Source organism: Colletotrichum aenigma (assembly GCF_013390185.1).
Source record: "Colletotrichum aenigma strain Cg56 chromosome Unknown KSG_Cg56_contig09, whole genome shotgun sequence".
Classification (NCBI taxonomy): domain Eukaryota; kingdom Fungi; phylum Ascomycota; class Sordariomycetes; order Glomerellales; family Glomerellaceae; genus Colletotrichum; species Colletotrichum aenigma.
In genome coordinates this window covers 502,558-527,384 of record NW_023500915.1, presented here as the reverse complement: position 1 = coordinate 527,384, position 24,827 = coordinate 502,558, and the positions used below count along the sequence as shown (strand labels likewise).

Sequence of the window (24,827 nt, the reverse complement as noted above, 5' to 3'; positions counted from 1 at the left end):
GCCGAAAGCTCGTCGGGCTTCTCGCACCCTCGCGTCAAGTCGGTCTTCCCCAGCCAATCTCACCGCTCAACCAACACGTTTAGCAGCCGGGCAGCGGGCCCGGAACGGCGAAAGAAGAGCCTCCAGAGCCAACGGTTGGTACTACAATCCATGGACTGACTACACGAGCGGGCGTGAAAGTGCTTCGGAAGACACGTCACTAATGGTCCCCGAGCCTGGCCACATCCCACAAAGCCCAAACCAGAAACCCTCAGCCCATGTTGAGAAAGTTTCGAGCCCACCCAGTAGGGAAAACCCTCAGTCCATACAGAGGAAGAAGAGGCTGCCTCGGATGTCTGGTGAGCCACACAGTATGTACGACTGAGTTATACTATCAAATTCCAAAAGCCACAGCGGTTAGAGACGCAAGCCCCAGGGCGGCACAGTTGCTTGGGCGAGGCCATACGTGATAACATCCTGGGCCCCAATCCTAGCCCCTTGTCATGGCCCCGTCAATCAGAGCCATCAGTTGGACAAACACATGATGCCAGACTTGGACAGTGCTTCACCGCATCAAGCGAAGATGCTCGCGTAGACGCACGGCATTATGTCCAATTCTTAGTGAACTCGCAACTTCCATAGTAGCAGAACATGTTGTAAAAACGATTCAAGATATTTTGTGCTAAACCCCAATCGACAATACCTAGCTACGCTATGAGTAGTCGTATTTCGCTATTTCATGATCATTCGCTTCCAGAAACAACGCAAAGACCCCCAGGGCTGCCTAGGTGACCTTGCTGCGAAATCCTCTCTCCCCCTCTCTCGTGCTAGATTGATACTTATGTTCCATGCAACTTCTGATTTAGACCTAGCAGTAACTGCTTCACCGAGTTAATTAGGTGTGATTCGATCCCATCCAAGCCTGCAGCCGGCGAGCCAGACGCTGTAGCTTCCGCGGTTGGGGGCACGATACTTGCATCGGCTAGGCCGAGCACTCGGTCAATGGCGGACAGGGTGACTGCCTCAGCCTTGGCTTCTCCTATTCTAACCTTGAGGGCGTTGGACGAGACATTCTTAAACCCAAGCAAGGACTGGAAGACTTTGGGCTCGAAGACGCTGTTGGACCCACTTGGCTGTGGTGTGCCACCAGAGCCAGGCGTGCTGCTGCCTGGAGCTAAGAAGCCGTCGACAATTTTTTGCATGCCCTTCATGCAAATGTCCTCCATGGCTTGGTTCTCTGTGGCAGCACTCTTGAGCCCCAAGACCCGATTGAGGGCAGACATGACGATCGTTTCGGCCTTCGGATTCTTCGCTTTCTTCAAATTGTCAATCAAACCGTTTTTGAGGCCATTGACTGCAGACAATAGGCGAGGTTGAATGACTGCACGAGGCTCGGCTGGTGCTGGAGGCGTTGGTGTGGGTCGGGTTTGCTGCGGTGTAGCAGCGGGTATCGGTGGTGGGTGAGCTCCAGGGGGGACGGCCGGAGCAGGCTGTGTGACTGGCGGTGCTGATGGTGTGGTGCCGTTTTCTGCTTTGATAGCAGTATGTGTCGGAGGAGGTCGCGAAGCATATGGTGAACTGTAAGTCGGTTGCTTACCGGCGACGCCCTGAGGTCGGGCAATCGCGGCGGCAGCTCCATAACCGGGAAGCGTTGCAGGCGCAACAGGTTGAGATGCTGAGGGTTGCGCTGGTTGACCAGGGGCTGGAGTCGTTGCTGGGGGAGAGTATTGAGGTGTTCGCGCAGCAGCGGCGGCAGCAGCAGCAGCTTGAGCTTGTTGACTCGCATATGCCTGCGTATGGTAAGCATGAGGAAGATGTTGATACGCTGGAGGCATATGCGCCTGTTGCTGCTGCGGTTGAGGTTGTGGTTGCTGCGGTTGCGGCTGCTGAGGCTGCTGCTGCTGCTGATATTGCTGTTGCTGCTGCTGGGCATATTGAGCGTACGTTGGGTGGTGGTTGTAATGGCCATAACCGGCACTCATCGAGCGATCCGGCGATGAGGCCTTCCGCTTCTTGCCGGCATCAAGCTCCACACCAGGCACACGCGACCAGAGTCCGGTGGTGTCGTCCTTTTTGAATGCCTCGTTCCCGATGAGGTTGTGCCGTACACTGGATTCCCAACCTTTTGTCTCTGTGTGGAAGTAGAACCAGGGGTATCTTTGCGTGATTCGCTTGTAGATCTGCTTCAGTGTAAGACCGTCAGGTCCCGCCGCAGTCAGAGTTTCGTCAATGAGAACTCCGTAGTTTTTGTTGGGCTTCTGAAGCTGTTCCTCTGTGTAGTCTTCAATCTTGAGCTCCAAGGGAGGCGACTTCGGCCGGACCTTCTTCTCCTTCTTCTCTTTGGCCCGTCGCTCTGCGTCTGATCCCTCTGCGCCGTCTTCTCCCTTCGGCTTCCGTGGCTTGTATTTGCGCTTCTCTGGTCGGTCACCCCCTTCTTCAGGGAGCGGATGCTTTCTTGGACGTCCGACCTTCCTCTTGATTGGAGGCTCGCCGGGAGGTGGTTGTGGTAGCGTCTTCTTGGCCATCTCTTGCTGTTGCTTCTTAAGCAACCGCTGCTCGCGCTTGGACATGAAACCGTTCTTTGGCGGTCTGCCAGGCCCCCTTTTCTTTGGAATAAGCAGTGGTAATGGCTGCTGTAATGAGTGGCCCAATTCGGGCTCCTCTGCCTTAACTTCTGTGCTAGGCTCAACATCTTCCACTTCCTCCTCTTCCTCGTCAGCCTGAGCATCTGCTTCTGCGAGGGCTTCGTCTTCGGCCTCGGCTTCTGCATCTGCATCTGCATCTGCTTCGGCTTCTGCATCGGCTTCAGCTTCTGCATCGACGTCCGCATCTGATTCTTCATCTTCGGACGGTGCTGGGGGACTGAGCGACGAGTCGCTAGAGTCGTTCAGCTCGCCATTTCCATGTGAGGCCTCGAACTCGAAGCTCATCTCTTTGCCACCCTGGGCTCTGCCGCTCTTCTTCAGATTGTCCTTATCCTCTGCGAAGTCTTCCGCGCCAGTGCGGCCTTCAGGGACACCATTGATGACGAAGCGAAAGTCGACATCCTTGATCTGCAAGTGGGCGCCGCTCCGAAGCACGACTACTCCGTCTTTGTGGTGAACATCTTCGCAAAAGAAGCCATTCTTGTGTAATGGAATAGCCTCAAACACGCACTCAGCACGATTGAACTGGATCTTGAGATGTTCTCTTGAGATGGCCTTGGTCTTGGTCGCGATGTCGGGTCCGGGTGAATGGATGCCGACCAGCGGAACGTGGTGAGGAGAGGGCCGCAGAGATGCGAGGTCGACAGCAGCGGCGCCCGGTGTGTGCGATACGTACTGTCTGTTGGATATGAGGTTCTCCTGTGCTTCTTCCTCTTCGGGTCTTTGCGACGATCCAGTACTAGTGGTCTTACGTCGCTTCGCTGGCCGCCCGGATTCCTCACTGTCGGACTCGGGTCCCAACATGCCTCCTTCTTCACTGACGTACGATTTGCTGAACTTGATGCGGTCATTCCTGACAGGAGAGGGGGGCGGCAGTCCCAGAGCCTCGTACTCCTCAACTCTTCTCCGATGTTCGGCATTGCGCTTCTCGTCCCGTCGCGCCTGGATCATGGCCTTCTGATCACGGCCGATGATGACGGCGTAAGTGGTCATCTGGAAGACACTGTCGGCGAATTCTATTCGCGCAAAGGACTCCAGGCCTTGTGTGGCGGCCGCGAGGTTCTGGGTGCTTGCGACGAGCGGGTCGTTGCCATTGCTCATGGTCGGGAGCGTGACCTGGGCTGGCGTGACAGTCGGAGGTGGCGACATCTGGTTGGGTATCTGGTTGTTTGCCATATGCGCGAGAGCCATCATCATGTAGGCGTGGTCCATGTTGGGCATTGGGGTATGGGGGAAGGAGGAGTTGAAGGGATCGGCATCCATCGGGGCGGCTGGAGCGGGCTGCGATGCTGCGGGGAGGGCGGTCGTGATCGCGGTGGTCGCGGCGTCGGCATCGGTCATGACGGTATCGACGGCGACGGGAGTGGTGTGACGGTTGGTAGACGTGTCGTTCTTGGTGTTCTCAGCGGCGGTGGATGCATCGGCGCGCGGCTGGTCGGTCTTGGTCGCGTTGTTGTCGTCGGGATTGTGTCGAGCGGAGGCTGGCGACGTCTTGTTCTTTGGGGGCGGCGTGGTCGGCACGGGCGCCTGGCCGTTCTGGCCGGCGTTGGACGAAGTCATCGCTGCTCTGCAAGCGGACAGACCAGCTCCTTCGTCTTCGGCAAGCCTCTGAAGGCGATTTGGTCTGTTGCGACAAGGTTGGACCTGAGGAGACTGCGGACAATGCGAGATCCCAAAAAAATCGGGCTGCGAGACTCCTTCCTGCCGATTGACAGGGTCGGTGGAGAAAGGGTACCTTTTTGATTGGCTGACTTCGGTGAATCTCCTGGCCTATTGGTCAACCCCGCGCTGGGAAAGCACGGGCCCACGCTCGTTCCCTTGAAAGAGACAAGGCCAGACGCCAGTCACCGGTGCAGTCCCCCGTCGCTGCCTGCCTTCTCAGGACCAAACAATGACCGGAGGAAAGCGCAAAAGGTGCTTGCGACTTTCCAAACGAAGCCATCCTCCCGTGGCAATTACCTAAACACGATTGGGCAGTTCACTTTGGGACGATACAGGAAAGAACCCATAGCCCAAATGATTCATCTTTCCTGGCCCCTTCTTATCATTGAAGCTTGGCTGAGTCATCTTTTCAATGTTGCGGTGAAGGGACTGAATCTCACGATGCAATTCGGTCAAGGTCCGAATTGCCTCTCAGTACCTATCAGCAAGGTCCACGCTCCCAGGAGACTGCTCACAGACAGACCTCGTGGCCATCACCCTGCGTAGATCCAAACTCGGTTTCCACTTCCCGGTCAGCGTCCAATGATAATCTACCCAACCGGCGAATACTTCCTCACCTTTGTGGACTCCCTGCTCTGGGTACTACATATGCAAACCGCTGCTTTGAGCAACGAATCTGCAGGCAAACATTCTTTGGGTATGGTATCTTGGTACTCTATGTGATTCATTTTGGATGGCTTTTTTTTTTCTTGAAGTGCATCAGTCTTGGTCTCTGCATGAGCCCGAAACCTGCGGCTTTAAGTACTCTCTCGTCCTCAGAAGTTTTACTACCAGTGGAGGCAGTGATGGACATATCCATGGTTTGGTTATCAACCTGGATGGTAGCTTATTCCCAACAAGGTCCATTTTGAATCAAGTCTAGTGAATCTCAACAACCTGGAAGCGTGTGGCTGAAGTTAAATCCACGTTGGTAAGTTCGAGGATACCAGAAAACATGCCAAACCCGCAGTTGAGACGCACTTGCAAATGAGATGAACCGGATGGATTGATGGATGGCCCCTCTCCAGTCTCTGGTCAGGGATTCTTGCAATGATTCTAGGTCATAAATACATATACTTTGGTTTTCCAGGAACCAATACTCTAACCTGTCGAAGCAAAACGTACCAATATGGCCGTCTTAACGCAGAAGCGGCTCTCGCTCCCCGAAAATAGGTCGCTTAGACTGCCACCAGCGCGCAGTTCTCTCCGAAGCCCTGTAGGCCCAGAAACACAACATACCCGCGATGAATCCAATAGCATCATTCCTGAAGGCAAGAAGTCCCGCAGTGGTCATCAGCATGACGGTCCATCTTTCAGCCCTCTCATCGTCAGATAGCGAGCGGTGTTGTCTCAGAAGACCACCGTCGTTGTTGCCTGCAGAACTCTCCCACAGGTCAGAGGCACCGTGGTTCAAGCTATGGCCGACCTTGGCAAGCTCGAGACCGGCGGCGATGACCATGACACCAAGCAAGCTCTTGGGGTAATGCGACAGCAAGTCGAGGAGAGTTCCGCCAAAGACAACGCCCAAGATAATCTTGAACAGGCCCAGGATGATGACGCTGGCACCGCTGCGCGCGCCGAATCGGTACTGAGCGGCCAGGCCTCCGGCGCCGTGGCAGACTGGCATAGCACCAAACCAAGTACCCACCAAGTTCATGATTCCAACGCTGATGCCCATGCCGGTGACAGTCGGGGTAGGCATATCAGGGAGCAAGTCGGCAGCAAGGGCGCTGACAGCAATGACAGAGTTGAGTGTAGTAAGAGGCAGCTGGCCGATGGCCATCGTGATGGGCTTATACCTGAACCAGTTGAAGTTCCAGTGCAGCAATTGCGGAACCCAGACGTGGAACCATGGCAGGTTGTGCGGCTCGTGATGGTCGGCGTACAGGATGGAAATGAACGCAAAGACAAGCGACAAGAGGAAGATGTATAAGGCGTAGGGGAAGCGGGGAAGTCCCTGCGTGAAGATGAGCACCAAGAAAGCAGCCAGGGCCCAGAGCCTATTGTCCAGAACGGAATGAGTCCAGTGCAAATCTCGAAGCAAGCCTGAACCGGCGGCCATTACGAGAGAGAGGCCAGCACCAAGCTGAATACCCTTGACAACCGGAACGGGAACATTTCGTGTAACCCAGCGAAGAAGACCAGTGAGACTCATGATCAAAACCGCCAGACTGACCCACTGACCAGCAGCCATGACAGTTCTGATGCCGCTGTCTTCGCTTCTAGAAATCGCAGCAGCTGCAATAGCCTAGGATAATACGTTAGTTGTCGTTGTTGAATCAGTTACGGGGTGTCAGACCTTCATCGGTTGTACTGGCAGCGGGATGCCAAAAGCAGCACCGGTCACGACATTGAAAATGCCAGTAAACACCAAGGTGCTGTCAAGATGGATAGATCGTTGCACGGCGAGTGCAATCATCAAGGGAAGCAAAGTTCCTAGGTCGCCCAGAGCGCCAGAAATTTCGGCGGCGGGTTGGCGGCGCAGAGTCGCAACATTGTGTTGATGGACTCGTTTCAAATGACTGAGGACCGTCATGATGCGGGGAAGTTGAACCGATGAAAATGAGTCGGCTCAGATCGCAGGCCCAGCCAAGACAGATGCTACCAGCGCAACAGGAGCAGTTACTCTGGGAACACCATGAAATGAAAAGTGAAAAGCGACTGCTCTAACAAGCTTCTGGCGATGACGAGGCCCCCGTGATGTCTTTTGGTCGCCTGAGTGTGTCAGCACCCAGGCGCGTGAGCTCTGAAGCTCAGGCGGCCGCGTCCGACAATCCACTTGGATCGGAGCAAGCAACTCCTCGGCCGACACAGGCGCGAGGTGGTGATTGGTTCGTCTCAACCCATGCTGCGATTCCCCAACTTGGTGTTCCGCAGCGGTGATAAGGAGATAAGAATGGCCAGCGGTTACCTGAGCATGTCGTCATAGGCCTTCATCGGTGGATCCTTCCCGCCAGACAACGATGAATGATCTGATTCTCCGGCGTCTTATTAGCTTGAGATTACATAAGTCATAACGAGCAGGAGGAAGTCAAAAGTTTGGAGTAATTGTGGTGGCTGGCCGCCGAAGAAGACGCCGAGACGGCACCGTTTTTGTTTGTGCTAGGAACGGGCAAAGACCGGACATAAGAGCTACCTTAGCGTGCAGTCCCGGGTGCTCTAATAACGAAGCCGGGCTGAATCCGCAATGACAACGACAAGGACTCCAAAGAAAAAAGAAGAAAAAACTTCAAACTGGGCCATCGGAACGGGCGGAGGGATTCGGTCTGCCACCCGCCCCAGTGTAGCCGGCCTTACCTCACCTCACTTGGGGCTTACCATGCGGAAAGGGCCCCGGGGCGTGAAGCGGTGTATGGGGCTCCGAGCTGGACTCTGGTATGAGGTTTTTGTTATCAAATCAGCGCTTGGCTGTGGGACGCAAGAAAGCGACGCTGTGACCCTGCGAGGCAACGGCGCGCGTTTGAAGAAAGAAAAGATGGACGGTCATCAGGTCAGGCCAGACGGTTGACCTTGACAGAGACAGGCCAACCATCGGCCCTGAGTGGGCGCGAACCCCGATCCGATGTGACGGGCTACGATGCGATGGAGACAGCAAGAAGCTGCGGGACCTCCACTCCCGGTGTGTTTACTGTTGGTGGCCCCTACTTTGTTTTTGTGTTGTTGGATTTTTATTTTATTTTATTTTGTATTATTATTATCCAGTTATTCACAGCTGGATTTGCGCTCCCATTGCCCGGTTGGTATGACCCCGCTGGCTAACAGCTCTTGATGCTTGGCCGAGGTCTGGGCAATTGACTGAATCAAGCGATTCTTGGCAATGAGAGCGCATCACAGCTACTCTGGTCTGCCAACGTTTTGCCAATCCATCCGCAGCAGCTTGGCCGGGCGCAGTTATTAAGAACCAAGACCGGCCAACCAGAATCGACATGATGCGGCATTTGCAGAGCTCCAGAGAGCTTCACATCAAGCTACTTGCCTCGTACAGGTGGCTGATGATTAGCCAAGCAAAGTCAGGGAATCGCCAAGCGTGTGGAAGGCCAGCTCGAGTCGGTGACGCTCTGGCCTGGCCTGGCCCGGCCTTGTAGGTACAGAGAAATAAACAACGCAAGGCGATGAGCGGGTGTGAAGAGGATAAGACGGGACTGTAGTTACTAAGGTAAGTGGGAGGTGTCAGCAGCGGCGTCCTAGAAGCGGCAAATCGGTCGGTTAGGTACTTGCAAAGATATTGTCATCAGAAATGTCGCTTACAGAGGCAGACCAGGGCCGTCACAAAGAGCACAGAAAGATGGTGAGGCGACTGGGAGGTACGGTCACAAAGAAGCCGGGGCGTGTTGGAGGTGTCCCCGAGAAATCTCCCCCGCGGCATCGGGCAAGGCGAGGGATAATGGAACCAGCACCCTTCCAAGGTTGTTTTCTTTCCTCCCGTCGGGGCCATCCCGTTGCCAAACCCATTGGAGTCAATTCCGCCCTGTATCGGCCAGGACTTGCAGAACATTTGTTGTTCCGGTGTAAGATGATCACTAACAGCAGACAAGCTAGCAAATAACGAGAGCGACTAACGACTAACACGCGACAAGAGCCAGGACGGTCTGACAAGGAGTCGACAAGGACGCTAGCAGGCTACCGGTATCTATCACCCTTAGCACCTGGGATTGTGATACTTGTCGAAAGCAGCCAAATTCCCTACAACCACGAGGTAGAGCGGCGCTTTTCCCTTGCCCTCCCCCAGGGCAAGACCCGGCGAGTTGAGTGTGAACCACAGTCCACTGACCTGCGAACCCACTGGAAAACTGAGGGTGCTGGGGCCCCATCGCGGTGCCGGCCCCATCAGAGGTGCCCATGTCATCCAATCGCCCAATCTCTGCAGTCTGCACCACCACACCAGGCAGGACCTGTTGGGCTCAAGCTGATCCCTCCACGACTCACGAGAGCAGCACCGGCGCGGTGGAAATTCGCGCAAGCGGGAAGAAGAAAAAGGTTGCTGCTACCTGTATTACAAGGTGCCTACCTTAGGAAGGAGGCACGGAGGGTTGGAGGTGCCGTTAGTAGGTAGTCAGGTAAGGTAAAGTACGGACAGGAAGGCAGGAGGTACCTTGCCTGAGCAGGTAGGTACCTACCTACCCTGCCAGTGTGTTCTGTGCGCCTTGCCGTCCCTGGCGATGCCCCCACAGCGGTTGCCTTTCGCGACGACTGACCCTGCCGTCTTCCCGGCATCCTTGGAGACAAGCTTTCTGCTGCCCTTGGCGCCGCTTCCTGTGACATGACGCTACCACCGGATCCTACCTGCCTGCCTGATGGTCTAACCCTTTCACACTTACCGTAGGTGTACTGCGTAAGGTACTAACGAGTACCTCTTGTCCTCTGTCGTTCTCGCCATTGCGCCGCGGGAAAAGTATGTTGTCGCTGTATCCGGCCAGGTCGAATCACCGTTCGCGCCTGCCCATCCGGCCACTATTTGAACAGCTATTTACCACCTCACCCGCCCTCACTTGACCACTACTTCTGCTCCCGTTCTTCTTTCCCTCCTCCAACTCACTCGACGATCAACCCCATCAATTGACACCGACTCTCTCGTGCGACGGTCAATTCCAGTTCCCCTCCTCGTCGCGTGTTGTTCGCCCAACGTGAGTATCGGATGCCAAGATCCACCCCAGTTTTTGTTTCCTTACCTTGCTGACAAAGTGCGCGCCCTGCGACGCATAGCTAGCCTCCCCCCCAGTGACTGCGATCGAACCATCCCGTTCCGTTTCCCCACCTCTATTCTGTCACTCGACGCAAAACTCTGTGAATCAAAGGTAAAATTCCCCTTTTCGCGTCCCAATTAGCACGCCAAACACTTCTCCGGACCCCTCATTCAGAATTGGCGCCGCTCCTTGCCCGTCAAGGCTTGCCCCCGTGCTTTGCGCCCGGCGCGCTGGGCCAGATCATGGGAAACAAGACCGGACATTTGTCGGCCAGCCGAACGCCGGATACCCCGGTAATGACGATGGACACCGAGCTTCAAGGGTCCGCATTGTAAGACCTCGGACGGTCGTCTCCATAAAATACCTCAATGGGACAAGCTTTGCCGTCCCAATTGATGTGTTTTTTTCGGCTTGATGCTTCTCTAGCAGCTTATAGTTGCATTCGCCACGAGCAAGCTCACTGATACATATTTCACACCCTCAGCACCATTCGCCCTCTTTGTTTTCCTTGCCGTTGTTTCTCCTCTCCTCACTCTCCCGCTGACAAGTTTTCTTCTCTCCAGTCGACTCTACGCTCAAATTCAGTCACAATGCCCGCCATCAACTCTATTGTCGCCCGCGATGCTGTTCACCAGCTCGCCAAGCGCGAGAACTGGGCCTCTCAGGAGGCCGGTGTCATCGTCGTCTTCTGCATCGTCTTCATCGTCGCTTGCGGTATTGCCGGCCTCATGATCTCCCGCTGCATCTCCAGGCGCAAGGCCGCAAAGGCTGCCGCTTAAACGCCGTCACTACTACACCAAGGCAGGGAGCATGAGGTGCGGTGGAGGAAGTAATGGACGGCTTCAGCATGGACTATCGAAGTCGCAATGGGCGGCCCTCTAATGACAACAACCACGACTTACACATGAGGGCTGCTGCTGGAACGGGCGCGAAGGTCCCAGCACCATTCATCACTACACTCGCGGATCATCCACCATCCCATCTATCGACTTTGATTCTCGACCCGGTCAACGACGACAGGATTGGAGTCTCACGAGAGACGTGGTTACGAGGAAATGTCCAGAGGCCGTATATACCGGCATGAAGGGACGACTGGCCGGATAATACGTGGGAGCGGCCATATGTCAACTCAAGACGCCGCAAAGGATATTATGAGCCCTTTTTTGTTTTCTTAATGATACCTATTTCATCGTTGCGCAATCAAATTTGCTGCATTCCAAACCGTAATCGGGAAGCTGATGAGCGACGTGTGCCACTTCGCCGTCCGAGAACATGTGCGTTCCTGAGACAATGTCTCGCATTGAGAACCTTGCGCTTTTTCCTCCTTATCTCTTATCCACAGGGAAAAAAAATCTGACACAAAAGTGGCCCCATTTGTTTCGTTTTGCCGGTGCAAGCTGCAATCAAACTGGGACATCAGATGGCACGACTTTGGCAACCGGTTTGGCCCTGGCGAACAGACCCGTCCTCGGAATTCAGACTGAATGCCTTGGCACTGGCCACTGGGTGCCTGTTGCATGAACTGCTCGTTTGAACAGAGTCTGTTCAAATGCATCACCCTCGTTGTTCTGCGGCCACAACTTTGTTGCAGTTTGGGACTTTTGTACATCTTTCCGGACTGGGGGCGCTTTTTTGGTCCGTCTCTACCAAGCCACTCGGCCAAGAAAGACTGCTTACATCCCAGGTCGCCGGGATTGTAAAAGATAGTGCACCAGCGCGCCCGTCATGGAGATACTATCTCGCTCTATCCCTGGGCACTTTGAGTTATCCCGCGCCATCCTGTTAACCCGTAATTCGTCCGACGAGAACATCAACACAGCCAGGCTGACGCCGACAGAGTGTTCTGTTACGCGTTATGTGTCCGAGGGACTATTCTTATAAAATGTGGTCCAGGAACGTTCTCTCGCGCATAGGTTTATTCGCCGACTTCTCACCTGTGACCATGCATTATTAACGAAGTGGGAAACCCGCAGCCCATACGATCACCATCCATATTTCTCGAGGACATTCAACACAGTATTGAGAAACATCAAAATCATAACACACAAGATAGAAAGTCAACAGACTGCAAGGACGGCTCCGTATTTCTTAATCAAAACCAGCCCCGTCCGCCTCCATGGATCAACCCCCGAGACCCGAGAGTCCACCCCGCCGGCTGCGGGCCTGCGTGCCGTGTACAAGGGCCAAGGCCCGCTGCAACTTCCGCGAGGAGAATGCCGGGAAGCACCTCTGTGACCGGTACGTCTTTTTGCATTTCAAGCTCGGTGAGCAAGCCAGGCTAACTTTGGGCCACCCAAGATGTGATCGTCTCAAGATTGAGTGCGCGGCAAAGACGACGCGGGGTGTGAGGCGGCCGAGACAGCTTAAACCGTTGGTGAAGTGAGTTGTCTTCCCCAGAGATGACCTGTTGGTGAACATGGGCTTACTTACAATGTCCCAGTCGTGTCGCCTCTCTCGAGCAACAGATCGCTTCTCTCAGAACAGCAGAGAAGCCAGATAGCATATCTACTTCATCTTCGGGCAGTTCAACATCCAACTCAAGCTCACCACAAAGCAGCGTAAAAGGCCGAGGAGACCATGACCCCACCGGCAGACAACACACCTCGGACGCCGGCAATCTCTACCCAGCCGCTCAAGAAGGCCTCAATGACCCGAACGCGCCTCCGTTTGGCTTCACATGGGCCCAAGCAAGCTTCATCCTCAACGACTTCCGCGACAAGTTCACGCCAAACTTCCCGTTCGTCATCATAGACCGCCAAACCAGCCCGCAAGACCTCCTCCGCGAGAAGCCATTCCTCTTCCGCGCCGTCATGCTGGCAGCCGCGCCGCTCCCGCGTCCCCGCATCGCCAACATACGGAGCGAGGTGCTAGCGTACCTCGGCCATCGCATGCTGCTCGAGAACGAAGAGACGCTGGACCTTTTGCAGGGGATTCTAGTCATTGTGATGTGGTGAGTGAACCCCCTTCCTCCTCTCTTGTACATTCCAAGAAACCAACAAATGACAAAAAGGGCCGACATCAAATACTTTTACGACAAGCAAATCACCCGCCTGGTCTACCTGGCCCTCGGCTACGCCCACAGCATCGGCATCACCCGCATCCCCCTCTCCGTCCTGTCATCCACGGGGACCGCCGCCAGCACGGCGCAACCAGACGACTGCTTCGCGTCCAGGATGGCCGCGTCCATGATCCAGCACCACACCCCCGAGGAGCAGCGCGCCTTCCTCGGGCTCTTCTACGTCGTGACGGTCAACTCGAACCAGTTCGCCCGCCGCAACCCGCTGCTGCAGCAGAACGGCGGCGGCGGCGGCGGCGGCGGCCTGTACGTGGACATCTGCTGCGAGCAGCTCGCGACGTCGGGCTCGCCCGAGGACGCGCTGGGCGTGAGGATGGTGCGCTTCATGCAAATCTCCGGGCGCATCGCCGAGGTGTTTGGGTCGTTTGCGAACCGCGCCACGGGGGAGTCGTACGCGACGCTGTTCGAGGCGCAGGCCGTCGCCATCAGGAGGGAGGTGGACCGCGTCGCGGACGAGATTGACCCCCGAGACCCCTACTTTGGTAATTTCTTGATCTTTCTTTTGTGCTGCTGCGCAACGCTGACAAGTTTCCTTCGCTAGCATACCTGTGGATGCAGTACAACTGCGTTCTCGTGCAGCTGTACGAGCCGGCAATCAAGGCCGCGACGTCGACCTCGCTGCACCGCACCACCTGCCTCCTGGACTGTCTGGCGGCCGCGAGGGCGTACTACGAGTCCCTCACGACGCTGCCCGCGGAGCAGTTCCTCTACCGCACATCGGCCAGCATCAGCCACGCGCAGACGGTGGTGACGGTCACAACAAGACTGCTGGTTCTCGAGGTCGAAGGGTGGGATCTGGAATCTGCCAGGGCATCACTCGACTTTCTCGACGTGACGGAGCGGATGGCCGGCTTGTTCAGGAGAACAGTAGACGCTGGACGCGAAAGGATGGAGCAGTTCTCTGTAGAGACTGGCGCGGCTTACCCATGGATAGAAGGTGAGAACACGGAGAGCAGAGGAGGGATGTGCGAGGAGCTGGTCGAGAAGATGGGATGGATCAGTGACTGGTACAGGTCTAAGCTAGAGGCCGAGGAGGGAAAGATGGCATCAGACACAGTCAACAGGGAGTTGCTGGAAGAGATTGCGCGAATATGGCAGTGGTCTCCGAATGCTCAGAGCTTGCCGTTTTTCGGCGGCTTGTTGAATCCTCTCGATGTTAGTTATGAGGGTATTTGAGAGGCCCCGTCTGGTCTAAAGAGTAAAAGTACAATAGGCAAATGTTGACCCATATATGTATGTTCCTTCTCGCTCAAACCGAACGCCCAAGAAAACGATCCTCTCCGCCAGGTCCCATTCTGTCGTAGCAAGCCTTCATTCCCAGTCTTGTCTCTTCGGTGCTGAGTCTGCATCATCTGCATCCATTACATGCTACTGGATCAATACCGACACTCCGATGCGATGTCTCTATCAAATCACATCCCATGCGATCATTAGCGGTAGTATGGCAAGCAAGAAGATGCAGGCCACTAGTGCAGGTACAACCGGTGGCACGGACTCTGCTACGTCTTCAGCAAGCACGAGCAAGTCCGCCAGAGGCACGATGATGATCCTTCGAATCAGAGCGAGAGGACTCCGACCAGTCCGGCAGCAACGGCAGCGGGTCCAGAAGCTGTGCTGATACGTAACGTCATCGTGCTTTGGAGCTGAGAGGGCGGCGCGGACGTCGGCGCTGAGGTCTGGAAGTGAGCGCGATGAAAGGCGGCCATCTGGGCAGTGGGTTAGTTAAATCCATCTGTGATGAAGGGCAACCGGATGAAAAGATGAGAATTAGATGGCACGGAGAACGTGGAGAGGGTGGAGGAGAAGAGTGGATGACCGGGTCCGAGATGGGGGCACCGAGTGGGTAAGCTAGATGAGATAGAGCGGACTTACTAACGGGTGTCCGAGGCGGAAGCGGTGACCGGGCGCCGGAGACCGGGAGGGGTGACCGGCTGCCGTCGGGTGGGATCTCTTGAGTCCGGCCCTTGGTCCTTGCGTAATAAGCTGGAGGAGTCAGTCAGAACAAGTGTCGGGATCCCTGGGGATGTCGTGTCGGGAAGGAAGAGCAGTGTTGGTGAGGATGAGTATGAACGTACGCATTGTGAATGTGAAGTGTTTGTCGTGACTACACCTCGACGTGAGTCTGTACGTCTATGGCGGGTTTCCGTAGTAACTTGGACCGTTCGTGCTCGTACTGGGCAAATCACCTGTGGGGTGTTCTCAAATTCGAGGGCCAGCCGAGAGTGGGCGCATATGGTGATTTGATAGCCGATATTCTTTGCATTCCTTAATAATGTGGTTGAAGGGAGGGTTTGCCGAGAAGCGATGCGTGTGTTTTCCCCTCTTTCTCTCTCTGCCGTTTGACGGAAGGGAGCCAGCAATGGAATGCGGCTTGCGCGGGTGTTTGTACACCAGAGCAGGTGACAAAAATCGAACAAACCCCGTCTCCGGCCTCCCGTGATCAAGCTGGGCTGGCGGTTTGGGGGGCCTATTGATTGGAGGGTAGCGAGATTGGATGCCAATGTCAATGCCGACCGCCGATGCGAAGTGCCAAGACACGCAAGGCACAATTGTTGACAGACTCGAGTGTGGAGATGTTGGAGCAGAAGTGTTGGAAGTGAAGGGCGAGCGGTGCAACAAGAACAAGATGAGGGTGATCGACAGTCAGAGCCACCCTCTCGTCTCGTCAGTCGTCTTGGGTGATGTACCTCGCCCTGTGTCGGTAAGGTGGGTAGAATAGACGTAGCTGGGCGATGAGGCGGGAGCGAGGCTTGATGCCAAGAAATAAAAAGAAGTTGTTTTGGCAAGAAGTGACCTCAGTGCGGACGAGACTGCAAAAGGTTGTTGCTGAAAACGTGAAGGGGGGATGGGTCGGCCGTGTTGAGTGACTTGTTCTTGGGAAGTAGAGTCGCAGCGGTATGTGCTTCCCGCAATTTTGAGTTTGACCCCAAGGATCCAGTTAGCTTGGCGGGGAGATGAATTGCGGGATGCTGTGGCTTGTTCCCCAGGCGCTGCACTACGCCAATGCAAGCCTAGAGTGAGACAAAAATGCAGTGGTATGCAGCGCAGCAGCAGTACCTAGTGTGTAAGTACTTTGACGGGCTAGGCGCGAGGTTGACGATGATGATCTAAGCCCACCAAAAAGGGGGGGTCATCTGGAGACATGGCAGTTGACCTACTACACCACGGTATGTATCGAGGCCAGCACATCTCGGGAACGGGGCGGAAGGGTGGGTGGGTGGATGCGGCTTTCGAGCCAGTTGGCCACATGGCCGGCCAGGTTGGGTGAATGATCGAGTTGGAGATTGCACTGCCTCACTCGTCGAACAGCTTTTCTCCTAGGTATCACCTTGTTGGAGAGCGGCGATTCATGCCGCCCTCGTTGTCTTCATGCAAAACCTCGACTGCACAGGCCCGGCCAACGGTCGACGTCCCAAGAATAAATACCAAACGCCAAGAAAAGGAGGCGACGGTTGAATTACTGAGACTATGAGCACATATCATCATCTTCTCGTGCAAGCAATGCCGATGGTGGTGTGGTTGCTGCACTGCGTGAACCAACTGGTATTTTTTGAAACTCCAAACAACAATACCAACGTCCGAGCCGCGCTGTCTATCTTTTATCAGAACACCATATCTCTCCTAGCCTTCTATGCGAAAAGGGCAGATAGCCATTAAAACCACGTGCGACTTGTGCTGAGCCTCTTGTAACTGCTCCGCTCCCTAGCGCGCTGGTACTCCGTGTCGGCCGAGGCGTCTTGCTTCTTACGCCAAGTCTGCCCGTTGGCTTCCTCGAAGAAGTAGTGGTTTGGGCCTTTGGCGTAAGCCACTTTCCAGGGTACCACGAAGTCGGCCTTGATGGGACCGCCGCCGCAGCTGCCCTTGAGCTGCTCGCTCGGCGGCGAGTTGACAGCCAGCGCGAAGAGATTCTGTGGTTCTGTGTAGTCGGTGACCAGACCCGAGCGTGAGAGAAAGTAGCCCAGACAGAAGATGTTGATGAGCAAAACAAGGATCAGAGCCAGGTAGAAGACGTTCTGCCATTCGTACTCGTGCGAAGAGGTGTACTCCTGCGTGCGGATCGTGGCGTTAAACGCAGCGGGAGCACCTGGTTCTCCCAGCTGCATCGTTTCATAGTCCCAGTAATGGATGAAGGGCGTCCCTATACTGCCGATGACCAAGGTTGACGAGGCAAAGACGGCGAGCGCTTCGGCCATGGAGGGAAGCAGCGGGTTGAGCTTGCCCTGTTCTAGAATGAATTGCGTGAGTGTTCGCGCGTTGGAGGCGTTGTTGTTTACCGTTCCGCCGTTGATATCCATCGAGAGTCGCCATTGATCTGCGATATTCTGGTAAAGTGAGTAATCAACCCAGAGAACCACGACGTTGAGCATTACGTACCTTCCAATCGCCATCAGGCTTTTCAGGTGTGACCTCAGGCACGGAACGGTCGTATCTGTCTGGGTCATCGGGATCTTCGCAGTGAGCCTGCATATGTGACCCAGCGGTGCCAGAGATGTTGAAATGAGTCGAGCAATTAGGCGTGACCCAGGAACGCATCTCACAAAGCGTGTAATTCGTGATGGAAGCCGATTTGGCCAGTAGGTAAATGGCATCTCCTTGATACACCTAGTGCAAGTCAGCAAACGCTCTTACTCCCATTGGCAGCTCATCCATACTGTAGTGTTGGTAATCATGTTGAAATCTGCAGGATACTGTTCGACCTGTCAGCATTAAACTTTCGGATCAACAGCATAGACACGTACAAGCTGGAACACCGGCGGCCGACGCCCGTATGTTGGCCCCCAGCGGAAAATGTCATCGACTGTTGTTCGGTTGAGCCACTCATCTTCCTCGGGATGAGGCACCTCTCCCTCCCAACCAGCCCAACCGGTAGTCTGGTTGCCAACCCCGGTTGCATTTGTTTGGCTATTCTCCCACTTCGTATAGATAAGAGGAGCCATTTCCTCCTCGTTCATATTGACGCACATCACATTGATGGCAGGGGAGACAACGCTCGCTCTAATAGCATACTCTCCAACACCTGAAAGATCGTTCGGTTGGAGGATCTTATTCACGGGGTTTGTGGCTGCATCATACACACCTGAGCGAGTTTTCTTAGCAAAGCCTTGAATACCTCAGACTTTTGCAGTACTCACCGGGATGGGGCATTGCAAGGGTTACATTGTGAATGATCCTCCCCTTCTCCTCGTACTGGCGAGTTACATTGCTGTATTCCGTTTTGACCCAGGTTGTAGTCAAGGTCGTGTTGTCGTACAACAGCGTGGTTCCCACAGGCCGGTGAGACATGTCCAAAGAGGCGCCCGTACCATTATGGTTAATTTCGTCCCACACTGTCAAGAAAGATACCAAGTTCCGATAGGCTACTTGTGGTTTAGCATCGAGCCTTCCTCCGGAAGGGATAAGCTCACATTGCCCGGCATACTGAATGTCCAAGCACGATCTGGCAGCAAACTCCGGTCCATTTGGATCTTCCTTGCGCAGGGGTGTCGGGCAGCTATCCTGCGTAGCAAAAGTGTTTGCGTAAGAAGACATAACATAACCATTCAACGCCTTGCTCTCCCAGCCGCCGTATTTCAGCTTGGGTGAAACCATGACGTCAGACGCGGTGGTGTAGAACGTCGACGCGATGGTCGCGATAAGGGAGATTGCTCCGAGGAATGTGACTGCGGCGTAGGGAAGGGTTTCCCAATGCGTCAACATGAACCCAGGTTGCTACGTCACGTTAGATGTGGCAGGAGAATACAGATGGCTGAGGTTCTCACAATGACCCAGTTTCTCATCGTCATCTCGGCCAAGGTCATCCCCTTGGACGACTTGACGAATGACCGACGTGTCAAAACCTGACCAATGAAGGCCACGAAGACCGTCACGAAAGATATTTCAATCGTCTTCGCGAACATTGCGCAGACCATGGTGGCCGTCGAAGGGGCGATGCCGCCGCTCGATGAGATTGTCGGTCCCCATCGTGGTTGCACCACGGCAACGACAAACCATAGACAGCTGAGGCCTGTTGAGTAAATTGAAAGCGCTATAATCGAAATGGAGAGCCAATTCGCTCTTCTTCTGTGAACGTCCTTCCGTGAGTCGCAATAACGTGGCACATGGCCTGCGTATCGTGTCAGTGGCTGTGAAAGTTGAGTCTAGGAGCCTATCAGCCTTACTGTATCTCTTGTAAAAGGTCTCATCGTCATCATGAGAATCGTTATTTTCTGCGTCGTGGTCGTTGCGCATTTGCGCGCTGTTGCCCCTGTCTGATCCCACCGATGTTGCATCTTGTCGATGACCGTCTTTGCTGGGGTCTACCCGCCCTAAATCAATTTCGTCCCGAGATGACGGATCCCACGAACCGTCATCTCTCGGCGGATCGTCCCAAGACATCGTCAACTTTCCTATGCGTGTAGCTTTTCTTAAAGAGTTTGGCGACGTGACTGGCGTTTCCTCCAGAGGCGAGACGAGGTCCTGATCTGGGTTCTGAGCAAGTGAAGCAGGTCCAGACTCTGCTCGAGGCGATGTAATTCCAGACTCTGGCGAGCCGGGAAATCCGTTGTTGAAACGAGGCGTAGCGGGTGAGCTGCTTTTAGAGCCAACAGGGACGCGTGTAAAAGACACACGTTTTGCGATCCCCTGTACTGAAATACCGAGAGGGTCGCTTTCTTGACTGTAGGAGGTGTCGGGTCGAGCCACGTGCTGGTTTTCAGTAACACCACCTAAAGGTGAAAGGTCAATGGAGCCAGAGGGCATTGGCCGATAGCCATCTCGGCGGAAGATGGGAGACGAAAGGAGACCTCCAGGTGGCGAGGGTCTGTCGTCGCGACTTGTTTGTGAGTTGAAAAGATGGCTTTCCTCGACCTCAGGGACTGGGTGCAGGGAGTAAGGGATGAGCCTGTGATCACTTTCGGCCATGGCGGGCTTGAATGAAACTCCGACTTGTGTGCTGGGCCAAACTGATTATCTAACAAGACATTACTTTAGGCGTAAACGGATAGCTGCAGGGCCGGCTGGATGTCAGAATCCTGCTTGGACCTTTTGGCGAGGGATGAACTCCTGGGCTGTTGTGCTTGCGAGCTGGCAAACGAGGGGACACAGATGGCGCCAAACGGACGGGTTGGAATGTTCGTGGAGGTAAGGGGTGACGATCGTCGGGGAGCGCGCGGACACTAGTCTGCGATGAAGCCGTAGTGAGTGTCTCGCGTTGCGTGATCTCGGCGCCGGTGGTACAGATGCGACGGGAAGGGACAAAGCAGTAGCTCTATATGATACTCGGGAGGGCGCATACGTCTGAGATTCAATCAGGTTTCCGTCTGTTTGTCGTCGTCTGGTTGGCCCTTTGCGGTTTACGGGTTCGGAAACAAGGCACAGTTTCGCCCCAGGGAAGAAAGACAATCAGAGTATTAGGGAGAAAACTTGGAACGAGGAGTGAAACGGCTGGGAGGAAATGCTGCCATGATAGAGGGTTTGTGGGACCAAGGTTGTAGAAAGAAGGGGAGTGGTATAAGAGCCAGGAAGCGAGAAACAGCCATGACAAGAGCATCGGCTAGCAGGGGCACGACGGAGGTTCTTCAGAGTTGATCCTTCGGGGCGGAGAACTGGTCAAACTGATCTAGTCGCCGGCGTCAACGCCGCAGCTGCGGGCTCGGCTGTCCATCGGCGACGGAAGACTTCTTTCGTCGCATGCGGCTGGCCCCCCACCCATCATGTTGGGGATCACTTCCTCCTCCTGCCTAGAAACCTGCAGATGAGCAACCCTTTAAAGTGACTTAATCTGCGTGGGATCGATGGGGATCCTGGCCTCGTGCCTAGAATCTTAGAGATCGGTGCTGTGGTGCTGGTGCTGGTGCTGATGTTGGTGCAAAGTAGGGATCTAGCAACAGGGCGCTGCGGGCGGCGTAGCTGAGAGCGAGAAGGGGTTGGTTTCCTGAAGCAATCATTGATCCTTGTCAGCGACGACGCAGGGAGAGGAGGCAGTGGAGTGATATCTGAAGACGGGTTTCCATTGCTGTTGGTTGCTAAAGCACACAGCCACCGAGCCATGTGCGTGTTGGAGCAACAAAATGCACAATACTACCAAACAAGACCCGAGACTCTGGCACCTGAACTTGACCGGGGTACGCTTCATGTACGCGAGCCTTGGTTCTGATCAATTCAAACGTGCCCTGGGCTGCATGCCCGCTCACCGCGACATGTCTGGCAGTTGCTGTATGCGTGTTGGGAGGCCATGCAGCCAACTCTCGCAAAGAAAGGAACTGCTAGGCGAATTGAGGCTGTGTATGTAGCTGGTCAACGAAATCGACACATCAAGTCACCCGCAGCGCAGGCAGCTCTTTAAACGTTTCTAAATTTGTCCGTGCTAGCCTTCGATGCGGGACTAATCAATCCTCCTCATCATCCCCACGTTAAGCTTACCTTAGCTTCCGCATAGAACCCTCCGTTTCGAGGCTGCTCGTCCGATCCTGTCATCAGACTCGGACTGCCGCTGTCATCGGATTTCGTCCAACGTTTGTCCATCATCATGCGCTTCCTTTGGCCAGCCCCTGGCGCAAGCAATTGTGACAAGAAAATCAGCCATTTTCACATTACCTAATGTCATCTATCAAACCTTGCCCGAACCAGGCATGTGCTCTTCGCCTCTTCGCCAGTCGCCGCCAGCCTGATTTGCTGGGCATCTGAAAAGTTCCGCCCATCGCATCATAAACAAAGAATCATAACCCCAAAATAGTTCGCCTCTTCGTTCTTATGCTCGTACTGTGCCTGCTCTCCTTGATCCTTGGCTGGCAATTCCCGACTTCTTTTGCGAGTTTCCACCAGGTCTTGCCAAGGTGTACTTGGCGAAAGCCCGAGCCAGGGCCTTCTTGCAGCTAATCTTTTGACTGCCAACAAAACTATCCACCGTCACGGCGATTGCCCTGTCAATGTCCTGCGCTGAGCAGTACTCTGACAGTCTCATCCTGCAAAAAGCTTCGCTGATGCGGATGATGGCTTCGAGATGGCGCACCTGATCAACAATTAGCAGAGATTCTGGTCGCCTATCGTGGGATACTTACTGTAATTGGGTACGCGCCAGTAGCAAGAGACTCTCTTCTCATGTCGGCAAACAAACGTGCGACCTTGTCCTCGTCCATGTGGTACAACTTGGGACTGACACGCTCGCGTGCGTACAAGATGTACTTGCGGAGAAGTTCCTGAGGAATTTCGCCTTCCTTCTTCTGCGTCTCAGCTTGCGTGTCCTGCTTCTCGGATTCCTGCTCAACATCCATTGAGTCCGCGGCGGGCTGCGAGAATGCAGGGTGGCTGCGGCTGTGAGATCCGACAATGAAACGAGCGAGACGTTCGTCCTCCGAAGGCTCCACAGTGTCCCGAACCACACACAGAATGTCAAAACGAGAAAGAATTGGCTCAGTAAGCTCGACGTTGGCCGAGAAAGGAATGGTTGAGTTGTATCGCCCACCAATGGGATTAGCTGCGGCAATGATGCCACATCGAGCTTGCAGAGTTGTGACGATACCGGCCTTTGAGATGGAGATGGTCTGTTGCTCCATGGCCTCGTGGATTGACGTACGGTCTTGGTCGTTCATCTTGTCAAACTCATCGATCAAGCAGGTGCCCTTGTCTGCCAATACAAGAGCACCGCCTTCAAGGGTCCACTCGGAAGTGATGGGATCCCGACGAACACTGGCCGTCAGACCGACGGCACTGGCTCCTTGGCCAGTTGCGAAAACTGCGCGATGTGCTGTCTTCTCAACATACTTGAGAACCTGGGACTTTGCGGTACCAGGGTCACCAAGAAGCAGAACGTTGATGTCGCCACGGACTTGATGGGCACCCCTTCCAACCTTAGCAACACCGCCAAAGAGGGACAAGGCTACTGCTGTCTTGATATCCGTGTGACCGTAGATGCTAGGGGCGATGGAGTTGATGATCTTATCGATGATAGCCGGGTCGCGAGAAAGCTTGCGAATTTCCTGCTCGTCTTCTTCCGTCATGCGAAACCCAGCCAGCTGATCGTGAGATTTGACGACGTTATTTGCTTCCAAAATGGTGGCAAAAACAGGGAATCCGTTGCGGTTGTTCAGCTGGGCATCGTAGTTGTTTTGGTAAATTCCGGTGACCTCAATCTCCTCGCCAGGCTTGGCCTTGTCAATGAGATCCCATAGTAGGATGACCTCTCTATGACGAGGCAGACGGCCAGCTGGAACGGTGCCAGGAGACTCTTGGAGAGTGAGCTTCTGGTAGTTGCGGTAGACCGTCTTCTCCGAGTTGAGCGTGAAAGGACCGCGGGATTGGCAAGATTGGCAGTAGGAGATCTTGACCTCAACATTCGACTCCTGCTGGAATGGCCCTAGAGTAATACCGCACTTGGTGCAATCGAACTTGACATACTTGAGTTGGGGGAAGACACCAGTTCGCTTGGTGACAACACCGCTGACCCTCACCAGGCAGTTCAAGTGGGATTGACGGAGCTGTCTCAGAGTGTAGTGAACAGGCAGGTCGAAGATGCGCACATGAATTTCCGAGTGGATGCGCTCGTAGTCGGGGTAATGCAGAAGAACGACATCCATGGCGACCTCGTCGAAGAGCTTCAGGACTTCTGCCGGAGCATTGGCCAAGTAGTAGGCGAGAAGTGCTTGAGAGGAGGAGAGATGGTCGTAAGAGACCTCAAGGGACTCGGCGTTGACCTCACCGAGGGTGCGAATGCGGTTTCCGTAGACCGAAGAGCCGTGTTCGTCGGTATATTCCGTCAAGAAGGCCTTGAATTCTCTCTTGATGGTCCTTTGGACGTTCGGTTGTGAAACCCATTCGGTCAGACTAGCAGCCTTCGCATCTTGCAAAGCCTCGAGGGAAAGCTCCTCCTCCAGAATGTCGGCGTCCATATCCTCATCAGGGTCTTCATCGTAGTGGTGACGGCGACGGCGGGGCTGGGCCGAGAGATCAATGTCACCTTCATCGTCTTCACCGGGAAGGAACGCGGCGGGAATGCGTTGGCGGCGGGCAACTTCTCTGTCTCTGCGGTTGAGCTGAGATTCGAGTCGTCTCCTTGCACCCAAGTCCATGTCATCAAAGTCGCCGTCGTCGTCGATGTCGAGACCCTCGTAACGATCGTCTTCTTTAGCCCTGTAATCGCGCTCGAAACCCTCGCGGAAAAGGTCTACGTCGTCTTCGGCCATCTCGTCCATGTCGTCGAGGTCATCGAGGATCTCGGGGTCGTCCTCGATGTCCTCGTCATCGTCACCGCCATGAGCAACGAACGGGGCAGGAGGAGATGAGGCCAAGGGGCTGGAAGGCGCTGCGATTGAGGACGTGCCATCGTCACCATTTCCACGACCACGCTTGCGACTCGCCCGCTCGGGGACTCCTCTGTTGGCGGAGCTGTAGTTGCTTCGGAGGGGGGAACTGGATGTTGTGAGCCATGATTTTCTTCTTCCCCATGGCAACAGTGGAGCAACCACTCCCGGGGAGGCAACGGTGTCATAAAAAGGCTCACCTCATGTTTGCGATGTCACAGAACGCATTCGAATGTGCTGTTCTTCGCTGTAAAATGCACAAAAAAGCGTTGCGACGAGAGGAAACTGGGCAACGGTGAAGGAGAGGGGGGATTGCAGAGATGGGGAAGAGGGGGCAGGAACACTTGGAGTGCGAAATTAGTTTGGACCCAGTCGCGCCCCTGGAAGAAACGCGATCAGGGGCGAGCGCGTAAAGTGGCACCTTTCCTCATTTGGACGACGCGTAAATGGGTTGACAGTGTGGGCA

The 24,827-nt window shown here is 54.8% G+C and overlaps 6 protein-coding genes across 6 annotated transcripts; 2 read left to right on the top strand and 4 right to left on the bottom strand.

The window, feature by feature from the left end:
• Positions 1-818: 818 nt before the first annotated feature.
• Foxk2 (Forkhead box protein K2) lies at positions 819-4,184 on the bottom strand (the record flags this gene model as incomplete). Its single annotated transcript, XM_037328121.1, has 1 exon — positions 819-4,184. One exon carries the CDS (start codon positions 4,182-4,184, stop codon positions 819-821), a length of 3,366 nt encoding a protein of 1,121 aa, XP_037172907.1.
• A 1,279-nt stretch (positions 4,185-5,463) lies between these two features.
• MOT1 (Molybdate transporter 1) lies at positions 5,464-6,861 on the bottom strand (the record flags this gene model as incomplete). The annotated part of the gene is made up of 2 exons (XM_037328120.1): positions 5,464-6,573; positions 6,625-6,861. The coding sequence occupies 2 exons, from the start codon at positions 6,859-6,861 to the stop codon at positions 5,464-5,466; spliced, it is 1,347 nt and encodes a 448-aa protein (XP_037173590.1).
• Positions 6,862-10,599: 3,738 nt separating this feature from the next.
• Positions 10,600-10,788, top strand: CGCA056_v012875 (uncharacterized protein; the record flags this gene model as incomplete). Its single annotated transcript, XM_037328119.1, has 1 exon — positions 10,600-10,788. One exon carries the CDS (start codon positions 10,600-10,602, stop codon positions 10,786-10,788), a length of 189 nt encoding a protein of 62 aa, XP_037172905.1.
• A 1,337-nt stretch (positions 10,789-12,125) lies between these two features.
• On the top strand, positions 12,126-14,287 carry CGCA056_v012874 (uncharacterized protein; the record flags this gene model as incomplete). The annotated part of the gene is made up of 6 exons (XM_037328118.1): positions 12,126-12,247; positions 12,308-12,388; positions 12,450-12,959; positions 13,020-13,567; positions 13,627-14,240; positions 14,285-14,287. The coding sequence occupies 6 exons, from the start codon at positions 12,126-12,128 to the stop codon at positions 14,285-14,287; spliced, it is 1,878 nt and encodes a 625-aa protein (XP_037172906.1).
• A 2,451-nt stretch (positions 14,288-16,738) lies between these two features.
• Positions 16,739-19,985, bottom strand: CGCA056_v012873 (uncharacterized protein; the record flags this gene model as incomplete). Its single annotated transcript, XM_037328117.1, has 8 exons — positions 16,739-17,407; positions 17,460-17,687; positions 17,738-17,773; positions 17,825-18,162; positions 18,218-18,442; positions 18,491-18,794; positions 18,845-19,188; positions 19,244-19,985. The coding sequence occupies 8 exons, from the start codon at positions 19,983-19,985 to the stop codon at positions 16,739-16,741; spliced, it is 2,886 nt and encodes a 961-aa protein (XP_037172903.1).
• Positions 19,986-21,813: 1,828 nt separating this feature from the next.
• Positions 21,814-24,566, bottom strand: mcm2 (DNA replication licensing factor mcm2; the record flags this gene model as incomplete). The annotated part of the gene is made up of 3 exons (XM_037328116.1): positions 21,814-22,074; positions 22,124-24,470; positions 24,562-24,566. The coding sequence occupies 3 exons, from the start codon at positions 24,564-24,566 to the stop codon at positions 21,814-21,816; spliced, it is 2,613 nt and encodes an 870-aa protein (XP_037172904.1).
• Between the last annotated feature and the right edge of the window lie 261 nt (positions 24,567-24,827).